The sequence below is a fragment of the Crinia signifera genome, chromosome 9, assembly GCF_055691185.1.
Source record: "Crinia signifera chromosome 9, ASM5569118v1, whole genome shotgun sequence".
NCBI lineage: Eukaryota > Metazoa > Chordata > Amphibia > Anura > Myobatrachidae > Crinia > Crinia signifera.
This window is the reverse complement of record NC_139225.1, coordinates 72,292,378-72,318,773: the sequence shown is the minus strand read 5'-3', so window position 1 is coordinate 72,318,773 and position 26,396 is coordinate 72,292,378. Positions and strand designations below refer to the sequence as shown.

General features: G+C 42.6%; 1 protein-coding gene across 2 annotated transcripts in view; it reads right to left on the bottom strand.

Annotated features, from left to right (window-relative positions):
* TAF1 (TATA-box binding protein associated factor 1) overlaps positions 1 to 26,396 on the bottom strand; it is a 61,223-nt gene that overhangs the window by 28,141 nt on the left and 6,686 nt on the right. For both annotated transcript variants that reach the window (XM_083159219.1, XM_083159220.1), the window contains exons 2-20: positions 21,270 to 21,387; positions 20,109 to 20,225; positions 19,886 to 20,005; positions 18,776 to 19,017; positions 16,624 to 16,839; positions 16,289 to 16,498; positions 11,856 to 12,060; positions 11,652 to 11,768; positions 11,263 to 11,430; positions 9,967 to 10,094; positions 4,622 to 4,729; positions 4,264 to 4,437; positions 3,052 to 3,225; positions 2,863 to 2,967; positions 2,567 to 2,767; positions 2,316 to 2,457; positions 1,345 to 1,475; positions 1,180 to 1,260; positions 952 to 1,101 (exon numbers count right to left, since the gene is read on the bottom strand). In XM_083159219.1, coding sequence (XP_083015345.1) covers positions 952 to 1,101; positions 1,180 to 1,260; positions 1,345 to 1,475; positions 2,316 to 2,457; positions 2,567 to 2,767; positions 2,863 to 2,967; positions 3,052 to 3,225; positions 4,264 to 4,437; positions 4,622 to 4,729; positions 9,967 to 10,094; positions 11,263 to 11,430; positions 11,652 to 11,768; positions 11,856 to 12,060; positions 16,289 to 16,498; positions 16,624 to 16,839; positions 18,776 to 19,017; positions 19,886 to 20,005; positions 20,109 to 20,225; positions 21,270 to 21,387 — 2,907 coding nt within the window. The remainder of the gene's footprint in view (positions 1 to 951; positions 1,102 to 1,179; positions 1,261 to 1,344; positions 1,476 to 2,315; positions 2,458 to 2,566; positions 2,768 to 2,862; positions 2,968 to 3,051; positions 3,226 to 4,263; positions 4,438 to 4,621; positions 4,730 to 9,966; positions 10,095 to 11,262; positions 11,431 to 11,651; positions 11,769 to 11,855; positions 12,061 to 16,288; positions 16,499 to 16,623; positions 16,840 to 18,775; positions 19,018 to 19,885; positions 20,006 to 20,108; positions 20,226 to 21,269; positions 21,388 to 26,396) is intronic.

Here is a 26,396-nt window from a genome sequence, read left to right as displayed (position 1 = left end):
GACTTTGTTGTGACAATATCACACTGTAGATCAGTGTTTACCAAAGTTGATCCTCTAAAGGGGTGTACACACGTGTTGATGCAGTGGCCGTTGGTACAGATTCAATATCGACGGGATCGAACAGATGGGAGGGAAGGACGGCGCGTGGGGGGAGGGAGGGGGGATGCTGCATTGAGCAGCATTCGATCTAGAGACAAAGCACAATCTTTCTGCTTCTGATGCCACACATCAGGTTTGAATCTGTATCGAATTCAGCTGAACACTGTTCAATTTAGATTCAAATTTGATTCGATTTTGCTTCTAGAAGAAAATGTGTCAAAATCGAAACTTGTGTACACCCACAACAGAACGATGGTGGCACAAAAGATTGTACGAAGAGGTAGTTACACTGGTTGAATGCACACTGAGGGGGGTTTATTTAATTATATCTTGAATTTTCACATTTGATTGTACACCCACAACAGTCCAGGTTTAATGACCCATGCTTGAGTACAGATTTTTAAATCAAAATAACGGATAAAAATCTGTGCCTCCTTAAGACCTGGACTGTGTGCCTTAAGGACCAGAGTTAGGAACCCTGCTGCAGAGGATATTTCATCTTGGAGAAAGTCAAACATAGAGGTCAATGCAAATGCAAATGCAATTGCAAGATGCTGGTGATGCAGGTAGATTTGCTATATACTGTACCCGTAGCACTGGAGTAAAATCCTTGTGAGTGCACGTCTATAGGGGCAGATGAAAACCTGTACTACAGAAAAACATTCCATAGCGTGTTTAGCACATAACTGAATGAACCTCTAAAGAATTTCATGCCGCAGCACTGAAAATCAGCATCAGGTACAACACTGTGTATAGGTAGAATGGACAGACAGGCACATAGGATGTACATTGGACTATTCAGTGTTTAATAAATGACTATTATACAGTCGGCTGTTAAAGGCACTCACTAACCTTTTGCTGTGTTGGCTTGTTCGGAATCTTGACATAAGAGAAACCTTCTCCGCATCCAGTGGGGTCGGCAACACCAGTCACCTCCAGCAGACACTTCCCTTTCATTGCTGCAATAAATGCTCTTGTAGTATTCCAAGGGGCAGTCCTCACCTGTGTGAATTTAGCATAACGTATCATATCAAGACTCCATCAAAGCAAAAATAGAACCTCCTGACTTCCATGTTTTACCTCATCATCTATCTTCATCTGAAAGTCTTCCTCGTTCTCTTCATCAGGGGCAAAAAAAGATTTTTCGCCATAGCCAGCATCCTGTAAGAAACGTTGGGTCATTGTAATGCCTTTTGCTACTACCCTCCAAAAACAGAGTTTTAAAACTTTTGATAGAATATTGACCTTTAGCCGTTGTTCTGCTGAAATCATACTGTAATATGCACAGCACTGCTCGGGAGACACCATCGCACGAATCTCTTCTTCCGTCGGTAAACGAAAATCTGGCTTTAACACCCACCAATTAGAGTCCATTCCTAGGATGAAGAGATTATTCTTTATTTTCAATATAAAATTAGGTCGACCTATATAAGGTCGGCATGGCTGAGGTCAACAAATTAAATAGGTTGACATGGCTAAGGTCGACATGGTTGGAAGGTCGACAGTCAAAAGATCGACATGGGGTTTTTCACCTATTTTTTCAGGCGACAGGTGGTATATCATGCTCTACCATCCACTAGGGTGTGGAGGGAGAATAAAATGGGTGCCAGACGGGATCCCGACAGTAATTTACCTGACGTTGGGATCACGACTGTTAAAATACCGACACACGGGTTCCTGACGACCACCGGCTATTCTCCCTTGTGGGGGTCCACGACCCCCATAGAGGGAGAATAGAATAGGTGGCGAACGTAGCGAGCCACCGTGCACGCAGCGTGGCGAGCCCGCAAGGGGCTTTGTTGTGCTTGCCACGCTGTCTGAGCCCGGCCAGTCGGGATCCCGACGTCGGGCTAATAACTATTGGAACCCTGTACCACACCCGAATAAAATAGTGTGCCCGAAGCATGGCGAGCGCAGCGAACCATACCCGGGGACGCAATACATTTGGTGCCTATACCATGTTGACATTCAGGCCCCCCCCCCCAAAGAAAAAGAAGCGAAAAAAAAAAAAAAAACCATGTCGACCTTTTGACTGTTGACATAGCTATTGCCTACCTTAGCCATGTTGACATATTTCATATGTTGACCTTATATTGGTGGACCCATTCCAATAGAAACCCTGTGGATCTGCATCGTTTGGGACTAGTTGCCATGAGCTGATACTCAACATCACTAAGCTTGTTAGTAATAAATAGGTTTAAAGAGGTTTTATTTACCTGTTCTTTTAAAATCAGCACAGAGCTTTAATCTTTTTCGGATGCTGCTTTCTGAATGGGAAGGAAAAGCCTTTTTAATGTCCTCCATACGAATTCGACGCGGCTTGTCCTTGCTTTTCCAGAACAGACGGTATATGAATACCTGCAGTCAGATTATTAGAAAAGCTGTAATCTCTGCTTAGTTGTGCAAATAAAATGTAGTACAGACACGGTGTAAAATCAAAGCTTTTTTAGATATAGACCATACACACCTGCAGGAAGTCACGGATATGGGTGTTTGCACGTTTAGAGTTGGGACCAGGAACTTCAAAAAGTGGACACTGCTGGCCGACCACAAAAATATCAACCAAATCACGAATGTAATATGCTTGACGAGTACGAATAATCAGGAAATCTGTATCTGGCATCTTGTGCAGGTAGATCGGCGATCTGAACAAATTATTTTCAAAAGCCTAAGAATAAACATAAAAAAGAGAGGAAAAATAAAACTGCCCATTGCAAGCTCGGAAAAAGAGAACCTGAAACCTTTACTGTGGTCTTCTCTTACCTGTAGCAGCTGTCCTGGGTGCAGAGAGCCGAGGAACGGCGAAGTGTGACAATACACAGTCTCTCCATATTTGCAGTCCGGTGCTCCAGGGTCCTTTCCTGGTTTCTAGGTGTACAATAAATCAGCTTATAGGACACGAATTGGCTATTGCATTTCACTAATCATTAAAATAATAAAAACATTTTTTACCCTTTTGTAATAATTTTTTATTTTGGTGGCCATGCCAACTTGCATCGATAATGGTGGATTTTCTTCACTGTACTCAGCCAGAATGAGGTCACCATCTTTACCAGTGAGGTCTTGTGAGGTACGCATAAAAAACATCTCTCCCCCTCCAGAGGCTTGCCGTTCCTGCTCTCTCATCTGATGCACATATACAGAAGAGTAAAGATGACGTTAACAAGATAAATCCCATACAAACTGTACTAGAAGAAACTAAAGTGACTATAAAATATATGTTGTGTGTTTTGGGCAGTGAGCAGGAGATTTATAGGACTCTGGAGTTTAAGTCAAGGTTTTTGTTTAAAAATGTACAACACTCTAAAATAAGGAGTTGTCTGGGACTCCCAATTCTGTAGCGGTCAGAGTAAAAGGCAGTAGAGTCTCGGACACAGATGAACTGAAGTATTTACTACTGGTCCAGGTCTCGCCATTTCCTAGGCTTATCTGTATTTCCTGCATGAAATAGATACCTTCACAGGTCTGAGGTTCCAGAAATAGGCAACAGGGGCTTCCAGCTGGTTGCATTTATCTATTTTTTGCTTTAATTGAGCACAAACAGAACATTTTCACATTTCTAAGAAAACTAAAAAGCCTTCATGCAGGGGGGCAGGATGTGTGCTTGATGCACTGTAACCAGAGAGCTACAGGTTAAGTCGTAGAATTTATGTCCCATTCAAAACAAGCAGCACATCATCTCTAACGGTCTCATTATGGAAACCATTTTCAAACTGAATTTAGGAACTTTTTAAACCTCTCCCTATTTTCTGCATAATAAATATTTTGCTATATAAACTAAAAATAGAATACATTGATTACTATTATCAAGTTATTAGTTAAAGGCCTACCTCCAATCTCTGTCTTCACAGTTCTCTGTGTCCATATCTATATCTATATATATATATATATATATATATATATATATATATATATATATATATCTATATCTCTATGTACACACACACACACACATATACATATATATATATATATATATATATATATATATATATATATATATATATATATATATATATATATATATATATATATATATACACACACACACACACACACACCTTTTTGAGGTATATCTGTCTATCTCGATGGTCGCTTAAGTTTTCTGAAATGTTTTGCCTTTTTATAAACGCCTGGACATCTTATTGCCTACAATAATTTTACCTTTGCCTTCTTCTTGATGCATTTTAGCAGAGGCTGAACAGAATGAGCTCCTGGCTGGGACAGAGCCCCAAATGAATACTTCTTTAAAGGAGGCCGGTGAAATTGCCTGAGCTTCATTGGACCCATGTGTGTGGGAAAGAACGGCTGTCTGAGCTCCACTGCCGGGATAGAGTGCTGCCAAGTGGAAGAAGAAAACAGATCATGAATCAAAGAGATAACAGACTCTTAAACCACAATGTCAAGCACAGCTACTTTCCAGCAAGGCTATCAAAAAATGCCAATCATGTTCACTTTTTATTTCTGTTATTTAATTAATTGAGCACCTAGGAATAGATGGTCTCATAGCAATAATAATTACCTGGATAATGTTTCCACCAAATGTTCCTCGTAAGCCTTGCTGTTTGGGATAGTAAAACTCATCATTGGACAAATTCCATGGATCCTTCACTTCCGGCTGGGACATGTTCTGTGAAGGAAATGTTAAGATCTTCAAATAAACCTTCCAACATCATATCTTTAGAAAAGTTAGCCTTCAGCAATAAATTGGTGAATGTGCATCTTTATCAATGTCACTAGGAAATATTGGGATTTTTATAATTACAATAAAACATTTTTACTATGTAGAATTTTGGAACCACTGCAAAAACTAAGAATTAGAAAGGCTCAGCTAGTGTAAATTTAGAACAAAGTCTAATGCCGCCCATACACGCTGCGATCCCGGCGGTGCGATGCTATGCGATGGGGTGCTATGCGATGGAATGCTATTTAAGCCCACAACGCACGCCGGGATTGCAGCGTGTATGGGCAGCTTAAGGGGGATATTCAATCCCTGGCGAGCATCTCCTGTAGGGGAGATGCTCGCTGGGCCCTATTCAATGCTGTCTTCTCCGACAGCATTGAGCAGGGTATCTCGGCAGAATGAGCCCGACATCACAAGCTGTCGGGCTTGATCTGCCGAGAAGTGATGAGTTCCCGGCTGCAGCTCGCCTCTTCCCGGCCGCAACTCGCGGCCACGCCCCCTTCTCGCTCCCCGGCAGTACATTGAATCCCACCTGCATGTTCTCGGTCGAGCTGTCCGAGAACGGGACTGGGTCATGGCGGTCGAGCAAGCTCGACCGCCGTGACCCTCAGATTGAATACCCCTCTAAATCCTCCACTACCATGCCGCCACAGCCTGCTGGTATATGCTGGCACCCCTAGTCCTAGAGAACAGTAACCAAATGATAAGGTTTTCCCACTAGTTAGAATGGCTTTCAAAGCTTTTACAAGTAGAACATGCACAACATCTCACCACTGAAGAATTTTTTCTTTTTTACTGTAGGGTAAGCTCAGAAGTAGCGATGTTCTGCATCCTTCATGCTAACTAACATTTTATCATAAGAAAATAGAAAAAGGGTTAAAAAAAAACAAAAACCCACCGGGGGTTACTGGAAGCAGATCCTATTTTAAAAGAATATATCCCGAATAAACCTGAAATAATCTATAAGAGAGCACCCAATATAAAAAAATTGGGTGGTAAAAAGTGCTGCGGCCCCTAAGCCAAATACGCTCATGAGGATAAAAAGTAAAGGATTTTTCCGTTGTGGAATGTGTGCAGGTTGTAAACAGTGTAAAAATACAGAAGGACACAAGATAGAAACATTCACATCTAGCGTTACAAATAAGGAATAGAAGATAGAGCATTTTGTTACATGTGGGAGCCAAAATGTAATATACTTGATCCAATGTGGATGTAATAAACAATATGTCGGCAGAACTAGCCGACAATTCAAAATAAGGATGGGAGAGCACTTAAACAATATAAAAAAGGGGGTGGAAACCCACTGCAGGTCAGCGCATTTCAAAAAAGAACATCAATGCTCTGCCAATGGTATTAAAAGTTTTGAAATAATAGACCCCACAAAAGGTAATTGGAGGAGAATGGATAAAAGTGGTGATTTGGCACAAGCAGAAATGCGCTGGATTAACGAATTAGACACATTACAGCGTAATGGTTTAAACAGAGAATTTGAGATGAAGTGGTTCCTGTAAAATATTGGTATATAACTTGATTGTAGATATGAGCCATTATTTTTTGATTTTATGGTGAAACAGTAATATGTATTTTAGAGGTTATGTAAACTTGTGGAAAGAAAGAGGGTATATACCTTTAATAGAACCGTGTAACATGCATAATAGGTGAACCCTGGAGAGAGAATACCGGACCTTTTGGCGGTATAAGTAATTGAAGGCTACGTGCTACAGCTGTACCTTGACAAAGACCTGAGAAGGTTGAAACGCGTAGGAGCAGCTGAAGCACGTCGCCAGAACTAACCACAGTAGGAGCAGGAGAAAGGGGATAGTAAAGAGGAGAGCTGACCGGGCTGACCAAGTGGAAACCTGGGTGGACACTACCTCATAACTGCGAGTGGGAGCGAAGGCGGGTGCAGCTTACAGCAAAGAGCTGTGATATTTCGGCGCAGCGGGAACAACTAGCCGCCCCACACAGACAATCAGGTGAGACGGAGGGAGCCGGTCCATTTGTCTCGGACTGTGCTCCAAATTGAACTCCCTGAATATTGTATCACTGTGACCCCGGGGGACAGTCTCGTGGAGGTGCAGGGATAGTGGACGCTGAAAGGCAGGAGTCCACTACGCCGCACTGACAACGGCTGTGGAAGTTTGAAGCAGAAGTAGGGGGAAGGAGAGATTCAGAGGGCTGGAGTGGCAGTACAGCCCTGCTGTAAAGAAGATCATACCACATTTGTGTGAGTTGAGAAACCGTGGTGGCAGCACGGTAACTCCTAATCCATACCCCGATATACGGTCCTGCGGTTAGAAAAATCGAAAAGGGTGGTCGAGACTGTAATGATCTCTTTATTTTGACTATCCGCTTATCTGCCACGGAAGCTTTGAATGGTCTTTTGAATGCACAGTAGTCGAGTATCTTTACCCGGGAATAACATCAGCATATGCGATTATTCGGCAGTGCAAATCAATTGCCTTAAAAAGGTCTGGTGGTTCTCCTTTTTCAGAACAAAACTGTGGATATAAGGAAGTATTTTTTGTGACTGTATGGTTTTTTTATTGGAAATTTTCTTCTTGGTCTGGAAATTTTTCACATTATTTTTAAAAAGATTTTGTCTTGCTTTTTATTGTGAATTAAATAAAAATGTTGTACTTTTTTTTCACGGACTATTCTGGAATCTTATGTGTGAAAAGACAGTGTTCCAAAAATTCTAGTGTGTGGATTTTTTTGATAGTTATCAGAGAAAGCCAGAAAAAGTCTAGCGCTGTGGTGTGTCCTCAGTTTTTGATATCAACATTGCTATGCTTTTACTGAAAAACCTTATGGAGGAGTCATGGGCAAAGCCCAAAAAACAGCTAGTTTGCATACCCCACAGTAAATCTGTGGAGTGCACGATGCCCCTCCCAAATGGAGATGTGGAGGGAAACATTTAGAAATGTGTTGGCCTTCATGCAGGAGATAAACTTAATGCAAGAATTCCATTCTGGTTCACTTATCTCCCGCAACTGTAACAATCACACCACCTAACAGGAGAGAAGCAAAGGCATATTGCAAAGCAAGGGTCTCTCATCTGTCTGACATAGCCCCATGGTATGACCCCCAACAAACAGTGGTTCATGGGGAACCTCATCCACTTGTCCTTGAAATGGAGCAAGAGACCTTCCAATCTGCAATACATTAGACTTCTGAGGCACCTTAAGCTTTGAGCACCTATTTAACCACGGGACTCTCTCGTAACACTGAGCTCCAGAAAGGCCTACCTCAGGAAGGTTCAGCTGTAGCTGCTGCCCTACCCCAAAAGGATGTATGAAAATAACTAAATCGTGGCTTCGGCACAGACCCAGGGGAGAAAGTACTCTTACCACGTACAATCACTGGACAGAAATATCAGTCATCGAGACCCTGAAAGCCACCTGTGCCACTTTATAATAAGCAGCAATTAACATTTATTCTGCTAAAGCCAGCATATCTGCCTTCGAAGGATCAGTCAGAATGCCAGCAAGCAGCTGGTCCAATCAACCATGGCAAGTAGCTGCTTAAACTAGCCACCCATGCTTTAGCCTGCATGGGCCGAATGGACCATGTACATTTCTTCATTTTGAGGCCCTACATGATTAGACACGGGACAAAACCAGCAGTAGTCTTGGCCAAACAAGTCACCAGAGAATTAACCTTAGAAGACTAACCCCCCTTCAGCAAGTGATCTACTGGCAGCAAAAAGATGCAAAGTTTTGGGGTACAGTAATTTTTATCTGGGACTACTTATTTAAATCAGTAAGACCTAAAGAAGGAGAACGTAACCACTCTTTTTCTTCCTCTTCAAAGGCCCTGCAGCCTTGTTTGGAGAATCCATGTCCAAGCTGTCCCAACAAATGATGCACCAAAAAAGCAAAGAAATGGTTCCCAAAACGCTTACAACATGCAGAAAGGAATTTCATTTCTAAAGATTTAACATGGTCATATGTCACAATGTGTTATTTAAGTGGAAAAGGGAGATTGCTCTAGGCTGAAAGAATGGTTAGTCCAATGAAAAGCCCTGTCTTTATGAAAAAGTTAGTTATGGAGAAATATAAAAAACAAAGCGAGTTAAACCCTGAACCTAAACAAGAGCCAAGTCATATCGTTTCTAAACCCTAATGAAAAAAAAAAAAAAAAAAACAACAAGACAACAGGAAAACCAGTAGATGTACCAAATCAGAGGAAGAGTTAGGAATCGTTAGCTGAAATGATCATTCGATACAAAAATATTCTTCTCATACCACTCACTGGAGGTGGAATTAGACTGACTTTTACAAAGTTAGGAAACCCAATATAGCGGGCTAATTCAGCATGGATTGCTTATATGAGAATTTGCAGTGGATTTCAAGAGAATTGTGAATGGATCACTAATCGCTAATTAATATGCAATTTTCAAACCATCGAAGAGTATTTGCCATCTATGCAATTGATGCGTACAGTACGCATGCGCAGTTATTTGATAATCAATTGATTTGTGAATTCTCTATTTAGCAAGCCATGCTGAATTAGCCCCTAGGTCTACTCAATTGCAAACCCTCTAGCAGTCACTTTAACCACCACTCAATTGCCTTACTGATCCATGTTAACAGTCTTTGCTGCAATGCAAGCTGGTTTGAGCAGTCCAGGGAAACACCCCAGCATTCAACTGTGACAGATAGGAATATGCTTCATACACTGTGCAGAAGTGTCATTTCCAGACCTGCAACAAATATGTTGAAGAACAGGAGCACTACACAGCCTCTGTCTGACACAGAGCCTGCAGGGAGGTGCAACCACCGACCAGATGTGCTACTGCGAATGTGCAGACTGCAGCCATTTTACTGCACAAAACTGTGACAATACTGTAGTGCTTCGCTCCTGAAGTAAGACACGCAGATAGCTGCAATACCCTATGATTGTATAACTGTAGTACATTTCCAATACTGTCAGACAGCCTGCTATATGACTCGACATGGATTCTGTTCTACAGATTCTAATAGACAAAGCTTGTCTCACTCCTAGATTTCATAAGCTATATATGGTGGGTCAGTAAAAATCAGATATGCTTTATTTTAGGATCTATCTGATATTAGCTCTTTGCAAACAGAATAGTATATATGAAGCAGATTTTTATACAAAAATATGTTGCTTTTAAGACATGTGTAACTCTAACCTAAAGCATAACTTATATATCTCACCTGCTGAGGCTCCTCCTTGATGACACCAGTTTTTCCTAATAATATTCTACTTTTCTTTAAAGACGACTCCTTTTTGCTTTCCTTAGAGGGAGAATTTGATGTAGTTTCTTCCTTTTCATCTGGGATTTCTGTTGATAAATATAAGACAGTTTTGGTCCACACAGGGTTGATCACCCTAAATGGTAGTATAGTATAGGTTTTGGGGGTAAAGATTAAGTTTTGAAACCAACTTTACGAGGAAAAAATGAATAGGTGTGTGAAATGTCACTTCTTTACATGTATAGTGGTTGGTGGTGCTCCCAGAGTCAGAGAACAGATAGAATTTAGAAGTAGAAAAGACGACTCTTTTGTTGGGACACTCCTAAGGTGCCCATACACGTTACAATTATTGTATACAATATTGTATACAATATCGCATCTCAGTTTTGCGATGAGATGAGATCTCGTACAAAAAGTATGTGGAGCACATACTTTTTGTACTAGATCTCATCGCAAACCCGAGATGCGATGAGATGCGATATTGTATACAATATTGTATACAACAATTGTAACGTGTATGGGCACCTTTAGATTGATCTCAGGATATCTTTAGTGTACTGTATAAACATGAGTGTGGTCTGTCAATATTTACTAAAATAACATTTAAATATATAATTGCTAAGCGTTTCTAAATCTGATATCTAAAGAAACAAACAAAAAAAAGGACAAAAATAGGAAACTATCCAGTGAGAGAACTGTAATGGGCCCTACACACATAGTGAGGGGGGGAAGGGCTTCCAAGCTATGCTAGGTCTGGCAGTGCTGCACCGCTGTAGCTCAGCACACAGTGCTGACAGCCCACACACACAGTGAGCTGTCAGCTCTGTGTGCTGAGCTAGCTGACAGTGGCAACCAGTGAGATTGATGGACACTGCCCATCTATCTTGGCCAGCGACATGTGGGGTATTGCTGTCGCTATAGCCCACACACACACACCAATCGCAGGCGCGTTATCTAAGCTTCTTTGCCAAAGTCGCGTAGAAAATGCCTTTATAAATCGTCATGTGTGTAGGCCCTATAATGGTTCCAACGTTAAAAAGCATATTAATTAAATAAGCGGTTCAAGTTTGGCTGAGATTGTTCATGAACTCATTTGAAGCTAATCAATTCGATAAATATAATATGCCATACCATATAATCATATATTAAGCGATCACAAAAAAAAAAAAAAGAAGAAGAGGTTAATTAGTTTTAAGCTAGACTTTATTTCAGCTGAACACTTAGATATAAATACAAAGCATATTAAATGTTACCAACCAAGTATAATGTTTTCATCATTGGGATCCAACATCATCACAGGCGGATCAAGTATCCGGTCCATGGCTTGATCATCCCAAATGATATTATCTTCCCATCGCCCATACACCAGTTCTTCATTGTCAATTGGAAAAATGGAAAACCATGGACGGTCATCCTCTACAGATGCTGCAAAATGAAGGAAAAGAGTAAAGTGGCAGCAGTGCCTTAACATCACAATACATTAAAATGATTACAAACACCACTAGTGACGCAGGAAGCAACAAACATCTGGACTTAAAAGGTCTTTATCATTTTGCTTAGGTGGTGTCCACCGTTTCACAAAACAATGGATCAAATGTTTCCCCATTGCTTATAATTATTATGCTCAAGCTTTGACCGGCATTTACCTTGCTGTTCCGGAGGGTGTTTTTCTTTCCCTTTGGAAGAGATCAGTGAACCTGGCATGCTTGGCTTTTGCACAAGAGGTGTTGGTAGATTTAACAGTGATCCACTTCGAGTTAGTCCTGTGTGAAAGTCTCCTTGATCAGTTAATATTCATAAAATGTGACCCTCATCTTATAATAGAATTGCAGCCATGACTATTTACATACCTTGCTGAGCATTGTAGGCGGTGGCATTTCTGGTCATACTGGAAGGAAGCCAGCCAGCTAAACTCGCTCTTTGTGTCTTAGTTACTTTGTGCTTCACGTCCTCCCCATTCCAGATCACATCGTCCTCCCACTGAAGTTGTGTCACCATCAAGAAGTGTTCGTCTTGAAACATACCGTCAGTGGTTTCTTCTGTGGCCTCCGTTTTCTAGAGAATTGCAAAATCTGCATTATTTAAAACTGGATTTTGTACATCTGGTTTAAAATATGGCTCTCTGAAGCTATAGGGGGAATGGGGGATAAGTTATGTGTACCCAGAGAAGTGGTATAAATGTAAAATAAATAATTAATTCTCCTCAAATCACAAAGTAGCCCAACAAGAAAACATTATCAGAAAAAAAAAAAGTTGTTAGAATAAAGATAATAAATAAAAAAAAAAAAAATGACACTAGCAGAACAGAGCAACTCTGCGGCGCCTTGTACATCAGAACCATCACTGCAAGAAAGGCTGATGTGAAAGCTCTAAGGAGACCCTAGACTTTTAGAGAAAGTTGCCAGTTCACATACCAACCTAGCCAAAACAAGAAATTACTACCTCTCTGATGGGAAAACTGAATTAACATAACGAAATGGGGCACAAAAAAGCATAAATTAAGCCTCCAGAAGCAGATTTAAATCCTAAAACGGTAAAAAGAAAATACTTCTAACCTATTAGTATGAGGAAGCAGCCTCAGCTGCCCCTCCCACCCAAATGGCCAGCTGGTGCCGCTTCTTCATAATAAAAGGTTGAAGACCGCAGCATGCGACATTCAATCTGCTTCATGGGAGAGAATGCTCAGGCTGCTTGTCCAGAGAACTGTACGCCCGAAGTGGGCATCACTGGAGGCAAAAAAACATTAATACAATAGAAAAGTCCAGATGTGAGAACAAAGAAACAGGTAGTAGCACAAAAGGCTTGTTCCACCAAAGCCTCATGTCGCGCTGCCCTAGTGGAATATGCAGACACCAGGTCTGGTACTGGTTGCCCCCATTTACAATAGGCTTGAGATATGACTAAACAAACCCAACCTTATAATGTACTGTTTTGTAGCTGGCCAACAACATGTAGGCCTGTCATAAAGAACAAGCATATAAACTGAGCCTCGGCGGAAGTCGGCTTGTCATCATGCTGAATGGAGGCAATAGCCATAAGGAAGACCAGCTCCCAAAGAATGAATCAGCTAAATCTAAGGGATTGAATGGGGAGCCAATATGACTAGATAAAGAATAAATGGCACTAGTGGTCGAGTATGCCACACACCTGTATTAAAAAAAGGGAAAAATTCAAACTGCTGCTGGAAAAAAAATGGATAAAGCTATAATCTGTACTTACAAAGAACAAAGCTTTAAACTAGGCATAGCCAAAAACCTTGCAAGGCCTCACACAGATGCAGCTGTACTGCAAAGATGTTCCACAAAATCCCGTAGGGCATGGGTCTTCAACCTGTGGCCCTCCAGATGTTGTGAAACTACATGTTCCAACATGCATTGCCACATTTTTTCCTATAAGAGCATGCCAAAACTGTCAGGGCATGCTGGGACATGTAGTTTCACAACATCTGGAGGGCCACAGGTTGAAGGCCTGTGCCGTAGGGCATTCACGTCCAAACTATAGCACTCCAGCTTTTGCAAACCTACAAGCCCCATCATGCCTTGCCACAGTTTTGCTATTAGGGAACGCTAAAACTATGGCAAGGCATGCTGGGATGTGTAGTTTCACAACAGCTGGAGGGCCATAGTTTGGACATGCCTGCCTTTGGGAGTCCCATGACTACTCCTGTAAAACCCTGCAATGAGATTGTTGGCCAAAGTCTCAACAGCTCAAGCCACCCCATGCCAAGGATATTTGTGGACAGAGACTGGTCCCGGAAGATATGCAAATGGGCTTGAGACAACTTTCCAATTCTGCAGCCAGACAATGCTTAAGGGGGTATCCAGTCAGTAGATCTACAGTGTCTAGGGCGACGTGAGTTTTTCATGATCTTTTTTTTGTAGTAAACCGACCTATTCATACTTTACCATCCACATAGGCATAGAGCTGGGGTAGCCAACTCCAGTCCTCGAGAGCTACCAACAGTTAATGTTTTCCAGATCTCCTCACAGAATCACAAGAGAAGTAATTAGCTCCACCTGTGGATCTTTTAAAATGTGTTAGTGAGTAATGAGTGCACCTGTGCAGCAGCTAGGATGTCTGGAAAACGTGAACTGTTGGTAGCTCTGGTATAGAGTTAGATTATAATAGTGTGCCGAGCGCCGGAATGGAAAACTTCTTAAACGGCGCCTTCCACAGGACTCCGAAGAAACAGGAAAAATAACGACATTCCCGCACTTTGACAGACCCAAAACCTCCACCTGGGGATCTATATCTAAGCAGTCCAGGTAGTGCCACACAGCAGCAATGAGATCTTTCATGCGGTGACTTGAGAAAGAATCTAATCCCTTACCCTCAGGAACAACATTCTCTACAAGTTCAGCCCCCACCACCTCCATATCTTCTAACTGGAAGGAGGAAGATTTTTATAAGCCTTTCACAGTTTAGGACAGTGGTTCCCAAACTTTTTTTAATCATGGCACCCTAGAGCATCAAAAGGTTTTCAAGGCACCCCTAGGCCAAATGCTTCTTATTGAGAAATTTAGAATAAAAAATATTAAATGAAGTGCATTGTGTGTATAGGTCACAGTTATGTGGTGAGGGACAGGATTTGCTTCTGTTTGTCCATATACATTATGATTGGCAGCCACAAGCACTGGTTTTGCCTGTTAAATTGACCATTAATAATATGAATTGATCCTGGTCCACCAGCCCAAGGCACCCCTGCAAGTGTCCTGAGGCACCCCAGGGAGCCTAGGCACACAGTTTCGAAACCACTGGTTTAGGATCCTCAAAACCCTGATGCAGTATAGTCCATGGTAGATAGCCTGGGTGGATAAGACATGGATAGGGGAGTTACAAGGAGCAGGTGACTGGGGACCATACATCGAGTAACGGGGCACGCAACAGTTGACATAGCCTGGTCCTTTGTTGAACACACCTTCAATGCCTGCACAACAACATCAGTCCATGCACAAGGGCCCCTCTATGTACAGTAGATGAGAGGCACTGAAGAAAACTGCTCTTCTGAATGGAAATGCCATCTGTAGACATAACACTCTTGTAGATAGCCAACGGCAGAACACTACACACTAAACTGGACTGAACCAGCAGATGCAAATATACAAGGTATGTGCGCACGCGCGTGTATTAAGCAATATGGAGGTTTGAAAAGTACAGTGTAATTGTATAATTTCTTGGTACTTGTTTCCTAGCACGGCACCCACAATTTTGATCGTAGTACATCTTATACAGACGCATCTCATCGCATGCAATATAGCGTGGCGAGCATAGCGAGCCACCAAGGGGCGGTGGTACGTGTCCTCCAACCTTTTCATACCCCCCACTATCCACTTCGGCGTGGAGTTGATTTTAGATAGTGTGTCGAGCGCAGCGAGCTCGAAGCGTCGCGAGCGCAGCGAGCCCCGCGAGGGGACATGGATTACTTTGCATGTATTCCGCGTCCGCTCGCCACGCTTTGGGCTCGGATTCCGCGTCCGCTCACCACACTAAACATCTAAAAATCAACTCCACGCCAACGTGGATAGTGGGGGGTATGAAAAGGTCGGAGGACACGTACCACTGCGCTCGCCACGCTTCGGGTTGGCGTTGATAGTGGGGGTGGCATTGACAATGGGGGTGCATTTAACATTGTAAGCACCCATCAGGGTGCTTGTACAATTAAAAAAAAAAATCGCATTGCATCGCATGCCATTTGCTGGCATGCAATGCTATGCGATATTTCATTGTACAAGCACTCGTGTTAATTTAACATGCATATCGCATCGCACACCACTAAGTATGTTATGTATGTTATGTGATGGCCTCCGTGCTAGGAAACAAGTACCAATTTATTTTTCTTTTTTATTAAAGTTAAAAAAAAAAAAAGTCTTGTGCTCACCACCTCTTATGTACATCACAGGTAAAAGAATAGAGTATAATCACTCAACTATAGGGAGGCAGAGTCAATTGTTGTTTAGTGTTCATTCTAGCACCCGCCATCTTTGAAAACGCATACAGTTCCTGTTCCCTGCATGGGGTGTCGCTGTCTGCTGTGGTGTTTCTAGCACAGTTCTTGTTTGCATATCAGTGCTGATATACAGACCACACTGTGCTAGAAACACTACAGCAGACAGCGACACCCCAGGCAGGGAAGAGGAACTGCAAGGGGTTTCAAAGATGGCGGGTGCTAGAATGAACACTATTGTTGTTGCATATAAAGGGACAATCTGCTTTATTTCCTTACTGCATGAGAAACGTAACATAATCCTTTGTCAAGATACAAGTACATAACTTAGCGACATACCTTCTCTTTAATTTCCTCTTCGTCATTTTGCTCCTTCAGCTTAAACCCATAGTCAAAACCACTGCCATCTTCTGGGACGCCAAGCATATCGTACCACAGCTGAGCAGGCCCATACCGCCATTCCGCTACTCTGGGTTTTGTATCCGCCACTTTATCTGTATCCCCTGTTGACTGCGAGAATTTGGATTCCACTGGAGCCATCATGGTTATCTGCAGTATATACAGTATATGTGGTTATTTTTACTGACATACAACTGAAAAGTATTATGTAAAAAAAATACATTCTAAATATAAGGGGTAACTAAATAGGACCCGTTGTAGTACTACATCCTCACCTCATCATCAGACAGGCACTGTTCAGGTGGAGGGGCTGGAGCATATTCATACTCCCAGCAGGATTTCTTCTCTGTTACTACCTCTGCTTCTTCCCCCTCTTTTGTTTGTACATCCTGACTAGATTCCCGATGCTTTTTTCTACGCTTCCGGCGAGCACTACGCCAAACAGACAGAACATTCTTACCAGGGCCAAAAAGTCGAAGGAATCTCAAGACCTGTAGAAGTACAATGACCGTTGTTATACACGAGAAATCCCCAAGCCACAGCACTTATTACAGAGTTAGTACCATTATGTTATTTGTGCATGCACATTAAAAGGAATCAGGGAGGCAGCAGTTGGGACTCCGGTGTCGGCATCTCCATCCACGCTGGGATTCCGAAGCCGGTCTTCTGGCGCGAGTCAGAATTCCAGTATCTGTAATCTGACTGCCGCCACCCAGACTGCTGAGATATTAACCAAATCCCAGGCAGACCTAGAAGCCAATAAAGTCAGCAACATCACATTGCAAAGTAAAGAGAATTTAAGTATTAAGCCAAAGTAAATACAGTGATCTTAATTGGTGGTGTTACCACTTGTTAGGTTCAGTCACTTATAGTCTGCTATTGACCACATAATAAAATTAATATTCTCTATAAACACCAATGGGGCAGCATGGGATCAGTTGCATATTAAATAAAGTATTTGCTATTGGTCCAAAAGAGCGATCTTGTTGTATATCCCGGGTCAAGCAACCCGGCAATAAGCAGTCTGAAGGGGAAACCCTGGTCCCATTCACTCCTATGGAGAAGGCAGCAGTGTCACCTCCCCCGCAAGAAGTGCCACCTCTCCACCCAGCCATGTTTTCATAAAAAAGAAGTGTTAATAGTTTATTTATATTAGGGAGGCCAATCCCGGGATCGGCGGGATCCCGGGATTTTGGCCTAAAATCGTCGGGATTTCAATCCCGGGATTGAAGTTTTCAATCCCGAGATTTCGGGATTAGTACCCCAGTGCCTAAAGCCGGGCAGCGCTGAGCACCTAATGGCTCAGATGCTGCCCGGCTGACTGCTGCTGACCCCCGGTGGACGGCTGGTTCTGTGTTCACTGGCAGTGTGCTTTGATGACAGGCATGACGGCGCCCAGGCTGCGCAGCGTGACCCCTGACATCACGCCATGCAGCCCGTCCACCGCCATTCCGGTCAGTGCAGCACACTGCCAGGGATCCGGACGCCCAGCCACATGCCCGCTGTGTTGCCATCGCCCGCACCGCCGCTGGAGATGGATGGTCGGATCCGGACGCCCAGACACATACCCGCTGTGCTGCTATCGCCCGCCCCGCCGTAGATGGATGGTCGGTCCTGCTGCTGCCTGTCACCACTACCTCTGTAAGTGACAGTGCAGGGCAGGGGGGATGGGCAAGATTGGGGGGTGGCTGTGGCATTTAGTGACATTTGGGGGCGGATCATGTTTTTTTTTTTATTAGGGAGGCCAATCCCGGGATTGAGCATTTTTCAATCCCGAATCCCGGGATTGAAAAAATGCCCCGGGATTGGCATCCCTAATTTATATCAATTGATAATGCAAAGTGAATGAACAGAAGAGACCTCTAAATCAAATCAATATTTAACTCCACTTGCACAAAGTCATGAGTTTGTAAAATTATCGTCATGCGTACAATTAACCAATCATACCCCGCCCCCCAAATCACTGTGAACGCAGATTAAATCCCCACCATTTCTCCCCATCCCCCCTGCCCTGCAGCATGTGCAGAATAGCGAACTCCTCTGCCTGTATGATAGAGGCATCTGGTGGGATGGACAGGGGTGGCCACACAGTATCTTTGGCCTCATAAGCTGTCCTGTGACAAGTAGCCCGAGTAAGGTCAGGACTTTCCCAGGCAGGCCGTCACAGAGAAGCATTGGAACTGATAGATGTGATGTTCTTCTAGAAAAGCAACGTGATCACAGTTTTTGGGTAAATGCAAGCAGGAAATAGTATGCACCTCCTCCTGCATTTGCATTGCTAAGGATCGCATACACTAAACTGCATTATAGAATTACAGATTAAAAAACAGCAACTTTGGGAATACAGTGTGTAAACAATGGTAACCATAACAGAAGGTTAATGTGGCAAATACACAAGAGAATAATAGAAGAGATAATGTAGAATACCTTGCCAGGTCTGAATTCTGGAAAAAGCTCGGTAACATTAGGAAGTGTTTTGGTGGCATCTTTCTGCATTATTCCAGCAAGAGGTAGTGTTAACTTTCGCTCCTTCCCCTCACTTTGTCCTCGCTCCTGAGGGCCTATTTCCGATTCAGAATCAGAGGAACTGCTGAAATCCACCTTTTCCGCAGAAGCAGAGGATGGAGCAATAATGGAGGGGAGAATTATTCCATCTCCATCTTCAGAGGCTGTATAAAAGAAGCAGAACTCTCCTTTAGGGCTTATATGCACAACGATGGGTAGAAAAGGCTTCAATTTATTTGGTTCCAAAGGTGAATCTTAAATTTGTCTGTTTGTGGCCTTTTATCTGTTCAAACTTCCGTTTCCCAGTACTACATGGGTAAGGTGCAAAATGTAGACATCTTATGCATGTTACAGTAATCCTTTCCCGCTATTCCTAACCCTAAATCTCCTTCTAGTGCCTAACCCTACCACCCCAATGTCGATATCATGACTGTTACCATTGTGGTAACAATATTATTATTATTGGTATTGACTACATCCAAACAGCAATGTCGGTATAGTCAGGTGATATTCACATATAGTAATGGTCTTACAGAAAAAGAAGAGAGCTCCCTGGTTGGACAGAAAATGCGGATGTGTGGTTAACCAGTACCGCCAAAGATACAAAGTAAAGGGAAGCAGGAATGTCCTTCAAAAAATAGTAACCCTTCGTTGCATACGGTTGCAAATTTGCTACATACCCATATACATAAGGTATATTAGGTATACCATTACATGATGTATCAAAATTTGCTAGAGCGTTTATTCAAACATAAATCTTTTTTGCCTGTGATTCTTCTAATTTTTCCTTGTCAGTACATTACACAAGAAGCATGAATATATTAAAATGTTTTAATAAAAAATAAATCATGCAACGAAGGGTTGAGCTTGGTGTCAGTATAGAGCGGACAATGGGTATGTACAATGATCAAATAATCAAAGTTCCAACCCTTTTGTAGGTTTGTGTTTAAATGCAATGATTTTGTCAAGGACTAAAAAGGATTGATCAAAAGGTAAGAATGCACTCTACCATGCATGTTCCCAGCTACTTACATGTTGGCACCGAGCCCCTCTCTTCCTCCTTTTTGCATGACACCGGAGGTGGTGGAGGAGGTGGCATCAGCTTTGAATCAATGTCTTCACAGTCGGCATCATAGTCATCATCATCGTCATCTAAGCAGAGAAATGAGTGATTAACATGAAGACCTCATAGGGGATAGATCATGTGGTTTTAAACCTTCAGATTGTATTATTTTTCTATTTAGCACAATATTACCTGCTCTTCGAGAGAGATGAAGACTCCCCATAGCCTGCCTATATCTGCGAGACTCATCTTCAGCCACTTCAGTGATATCAGAGTAATCAATGGCATCATCGGTACTCTTAACCCAGCCTAAGGAATACATAGAGAGACATACTGAGATACAAACATCTATCTAGAGACCTAAAATAAAAAGGCTTATGTAGGAGTTGGGAGCAAAGTAAAAATATTAACACATTTGCCCCAGGACAAACCATGTTGCAACGTTAAAGGGTGGAAATGATTTATGTATGTTTTTAACATACAAACAATACAGCTTAGGTTTTAAATTGAAATTTAGTGAGGAGAGCTAGTTTCACCCTATCTCAACTTTAAATCTCTTGGCACATCTCAAATCAAAATCTCCCATCAACTAGTTTCACCATATGCTGGCTTCTTCAGGATGTAGGGTACCCTACATCCTGAAGAAGCCAGCATATGGTGAAACTAGTTGATGGGAGTTACTGGACCCATTAAGCGCTGCAATGCACACCAGCAACGCCAAACGGGAGTCTGCCAGCAGACACTTCACCTCCAGGTTTGAGGCAAGGTACTTTGCTCATAAGAGCCACATAACTAACCAGCATTTATCTGCATGCTGTCACAGACTGACATTTGTCTGTATCAAAGAACCATATTCTCCAGCAACAAATACCAAACCGGTTTAACACATACACACATCATGTTTGTTTTTATGTTTCCCACCCACCATATTGTCTGTGTGTACCGGTACTAGTAATTTAGTCTTGAGAAGTATGCGGATTTACTCGTAACCCTCTTTTATTGATATTCATGGTATTGATTCATCATTGATTAATTGATAGATAGATCAACCTACAAACAGTTGTGTTTGTATTTATATATCTTTTATACCAATTTTATTGACAATTATCAATTTATATCATATGCATTGATTAATAAAAGCATTATATTTTCAAACATCTGCATTTTTTTTACTGTAGTCACATATAGATACTAACATTCTAGTTAAACGCGAGCGCGGAGTGACACCTCCCCAAGGTGTACCCCAACTCTTTTCCATTATTATACATTTAGATTATAGATTTGGCCAACTTTTTATTTAAATATCCCGGCACACATTTATCTTTACAGTATATATTGTATCCATGCCATTACCATCCTCGTCCAGGTTGACTCCATCTGTCTCTTGTGCCTCATCCACACTGGATGTGATTTCTGTAATAAGATTTCCAAGTCCCAGAGCTCCAAGCCCTGCCAGGTGTTTCTTTGACTCCTAAAAGAGAACCAGAACCAGTCACATTATCAGATTTGTCTTTAAAATACAATATTTTAGTGGATGACATCAGTGTTTTGAAACCCCAAACAATTACCTTTGAGAAATATTACATAAGACACAATTATAAATGACAAACATATAAAAGACCTCAATAATGCTGGCCACGCAGCAAGGAAACCTATTTCTCTGACATTACAGTAGTTAGAATGATCTTTTCCGCACACAGAGAGACAATCATCTATTATCAGCATTCACCAAGATATATGGTAGTGAGCCAAACATTTTCAGTGAGATTAAGGCAACTCTCTTATTTTTGTTCAAAATATACGGCAGTATCTGGCCAGTGGCCCAATATGTACTTATTCAGTACAAACAATCTGCAGCACTTTTACAGAGAATAGTCATATACATCAGTCCCCACCCCAGTGCAACTTACAAACTATTGGCCTTATTCTAGTTCACTCTTTCTGACAAAATCCTTCTTAGATGGACAAAACCATGTGCACTGCAGGGGGGCAGATATAAAATGTGCAGAGAGAATTCGATTTGGGTGAGTTTTTTTATTTCTGTGCAGGGTAAATACTGGCTGCTTCATTTTTACACTTCAATATAGATCTCACTTTGAAGTAAAACCCCACCCAAATCGAATTCTCTCTGCACAAGTTACATCTGCCCCACCAGCAGTGCACATAGTTTTGTCCATCTAAGAAGGATTTTGTCAGAAAGAGTCAACCAAAATAACCCCCTATATTCGCTAACACACGCATTAGATACACAAACTATTTTTTGCCAGAACCCATATACACTTGATATATTTTATTAATCCTATTTACCAGCCAGCTTTTTGGGGGAATTTGAGGAGGAAACCAGAGTACCCTGAAAGATACTCACACAAACGCATGTAGAACATGAACAACTAAAGGTGCCCATAGACGGTCCGTTTAACGGATCCGTTCGGCACTTAATTAGCACACATCGCATCGCATTGCATGCCTTGTGCATGCAATGCCATCCGATGCGATGTGTAGCTAGTACAAAAAGTATGTGCAGCACATACTTTTTGTACCGTACGATGAGATGCGCGGGAGCGCGCATCTCATAGTACAGAACGGACGGTCTGGGAACGGACCATCTATGGGCACCTTTAGTAATACATACCTCCCAACATGACCATCTCCAGGATAGACAGAAGACTTCCCTCTTAATTTATGATTACCCTCACCTGTGGTGACGCACCTGTCTTATCAATTAACCAAGTTCAACACAGGTGATGGCAATCATACATTCAGGGGGAAGTCCAGGAACAGAGCATTGTGTCCCTCCTGGAATGGGTCACGTTGGGAGGTATGGTAATATACTTCCTTTGCTATATCTGAAACAATGAGCTAGTTCTTACAAAGCAAGTTACACTGGGTATGGATCATTCGGTCGACCCAAGAAAGGTTGACAATCCTTAGGTCGACAGGGACTGAATGTTGACAGGGTCCTTAGGTCAACACATTTTTTTTTAGGCGACTAGATCTAGGCGTCTAGTTCTGGACACTGTATAAGTGTACCGTAGCCCCACGCATCGCTAGCAATGCTCGCAATGCATGCAAGCATAGTGAGTTCATGCCCTACCATGCCCTAGTGCATGGTAGGGCAAGAACTACCGCCTATTCTGGAACCACAGTGAGGAAAACAAAATCAAAAAAGTAGTGTCGACCTTCTGCATTGCCAACCTTCCGACAGTCGACCTAAGGAACTGCCTGTCAACCTTCCAGTGTTGACCGAAGGAGTGTTGACCGAAGGAGTGTTGACCTTTCTTGTGCCCACCTAACGACCGCATCCCATTACACTACACCAAGCTTCAATTGCTGTAGACAGTAAAACCGCTAAACAGAGATTTAGGGTTGGAAGTAATAGCATCAGAGCTCAGCAGCCGTGTGTGTTTCCGACCGAACGCTGAAGACAAAGTCATGCCTTGTAACTTATTGCCCCATTTAATAAAAATAAATTAAAAAAAACCCGCACAGCCACTGAACTTGGACGCTATTACATCCGGCCCTAAAATTCCTTTTTCAGTCTGTCTATTGGAATGGTATAAGGAGAAAGTCAGTTTTCCCGCAAGGGTCCATGACTAATTTCAGCATTCCTAAAAGGGGTGTGGAAATTCCCACTGTCGGTTGTTAATATGTGACTGGAGTCATCCAGAAAGGGTACCAGGTGAGGCAGCCATTTTGGAAGAACTACCTAGGATTAACATTGGTGGAATAGGTCTCGCCTAGAACAGATGACATAGAATGGGGTGGCTGCCGTGGCAAAAGGCTTGTATTAGAGTACTCGCATAACCATCAAATTCATGAATCTTTCATCTGATCCACAAGCATATCAGTTGAGGCAGACATGTTGGGCGCTCTACAAAGAATACACTTTGGGAGAAAAGAAACACAAAGACCCAAGGGGGTGTGGGTGTGTATATATTTTTTTTTATCATAGAGGGTTCCATGCTTGTTGCCAGGGAGGGGGGGGGGGGATTACATGCTTTTTCCATAGGGGGTTCCATGCTCGTTGCCAGGGGCGGGTAGGGGGAATAAATGCCTGTTGCCATATGGGATTAAATGCTCATTGCCAGGGGGGAATACATGCTTGCTGCCATAAGATAGTAATTGCTCATTGCCAGGGGGGAAATACATGATGGCTGCCATAGGGGGTCCAGTGTAGGGTAGCACTCCCAGTGGAGGTAAAACGGTGTTGGTGCCTTCCTGGGTCCTCTATGCAGAGTCCAACAATAGTGTACAGCGAAGGCGGCACTCCCAAAATAAAACCAGTAACGCAATACAAGGTTGCATCATTTCCGGGTTTTATTCCCACCCCGTCATCAGGATACCGATTCTTGATGACGGGGTGTGAATAAAACCCCCAAAACCTCACCCTGCATTACTGGTTTTATTTTGGGAGTGCCACCTTCGCTGTACAATACATAGATAGATATTATAAAAACTGACACTTGTGTAATATAATACATTATGATGAATAGAACATATTTAAAAATCCCACCCATAGGAGCAGCTATCTATGGACCACTTCATAGGTGGCTGCACACTGCATTATGGAAGACATCTGCAGACAATAAAATTAGCAATAATAACACAGGCATAGGCACGGTACTTACAGTAAGTAAATCAGTGTCTCATAACAGGCCTACTGCCCCATGTAGAGACCCTGAGCCAAGACCTGACACAGCTTTCATCAGCCTCTTCGGCACAAAGTAGAATGCTCTCAGGCTGAAGTCCTAATGACCTCAAATGGGTCTTGTGTATGGAGACCTTCCGTCCCTCTCCCATTCACACCCCATGAACCCTTATCTGGCTATTACCAAAAGCTCTCAATATAGCAACCACAAATATATTCCTGGGGGTTTTAATGCTTATATCACAAGCCCAAAGTTTCACTGCAAGTTCTACTCTATCACCCAGATTTTTAAGAACCTGGTAACTATTATTTCAGAGTCAAACCTCATTTAAAAAGTTTACCTGCCAACTAACTTGCTTTTAAAAGGTGACACCGTCACCAATACGGCTATTGTTCAAAAGAATCTGGGTGATAGTAGGGCTTGCAGTGAAATTGGGTCCATTGACGTTGGGCTGCAAGCTGAAATATAATAATCAGTTCATGAACCAAAACGGTTGATGCAAGGAGTACAATTATTAGCATAGGATCTCCGGACTGCATCTACTGGGTGGTACCATTAATGACCCTACAGCAGTGTGAGTCACATGTGTTATGGCAGTGTAGGAGGAAGTGTTGCTGCAGAGCTTAGGAAATGTGTTGCTACAATGGGAAGTGGTTGCTACATGGGATAGCCATGCCCCTGGCAGTTGCGCACATGCCTAAAAATATCAAGAGGCCTTTTCCACTAGTTTCTACCTATTTTAATGTGTTTGATCTTCTAATGTGGTCCTTGGACTACTATACTGAAGTAGAATCCTCTACATATCTGAGGTACACAGAGCAGGAGTCCAGCCTCAACCCTCTTGAGAGAATACAACAAGTCAGAAAACTATCTCCCAAAAGAATTTAAGTTGTCTGTCACTTCTCACACAGACAATATAGTCACCAGGAAGCAAACCATTATTTTAAATGTATACAATTTGATTGTAAAAGGAATAAAATGGTCTAATGGTCATGCTGCCCATAAACATGTTAGATATTGCATGCAATCATTTAATTTCGGCCACATCTGGCCGATAAATCGAATGACTGTATGCATTTTTAAGGGCACAACGTTGAATGTTACGTCGATAGATATCAAGACTGCACATAATATTTATTGAATTGCATGAGCAATCGCATGTGGTTTTTAACCACATGCAATTGCTCGATTGCAATCAGCGGTGGGTTTGGGGGGCGGGGACGGAGTGGAGACTGGAGCGCTGCCCTGAAAGTGCTCGTTCACAGGTCTTTATGGCTCCACCGCTCCGGTCTCCCCGCTTCACAGCCGCCAACGCTCAGGTGCCCGATCCACCGCCACCCCTCTTCCAGCACCCGATGTCTCATTGCAGATGGCATGCGACATCAGGTGCTGGAAAAAAAACACTGGGCACCACAAAAGACATGGCATGGGCATTGCATCTGATCGCATAAGAGTATGGGCACCATTACACTGATGTTCTTTTTAGCTTACGAACATGCACCCCCTTATGACCCATGGAACGCTGCCTGTGTGACGCCCAGGATAAGCAAGCCAGCCCCCTTCACCACTTGTGGAAGCCGGAGGTCTGCCCATTACATCGCACAGTGCTAAATGCCGGGGACCTTTTATACTCCCAAGGAATACAACTCAGCTCCCTCTACTAAGTTACAGGAAAGGTCAAATTAACGGATCCACATTTGTGAATACTGACTCTTGGAGTGGAGTCAGGGCATGCATTGAGAACATTCTCACCTAGTTCATTACACATGAGACAGCAGCACAGACTTTTCATATAATTAAGGATGCGCCCTATTCCTTTGATACAAAGTGT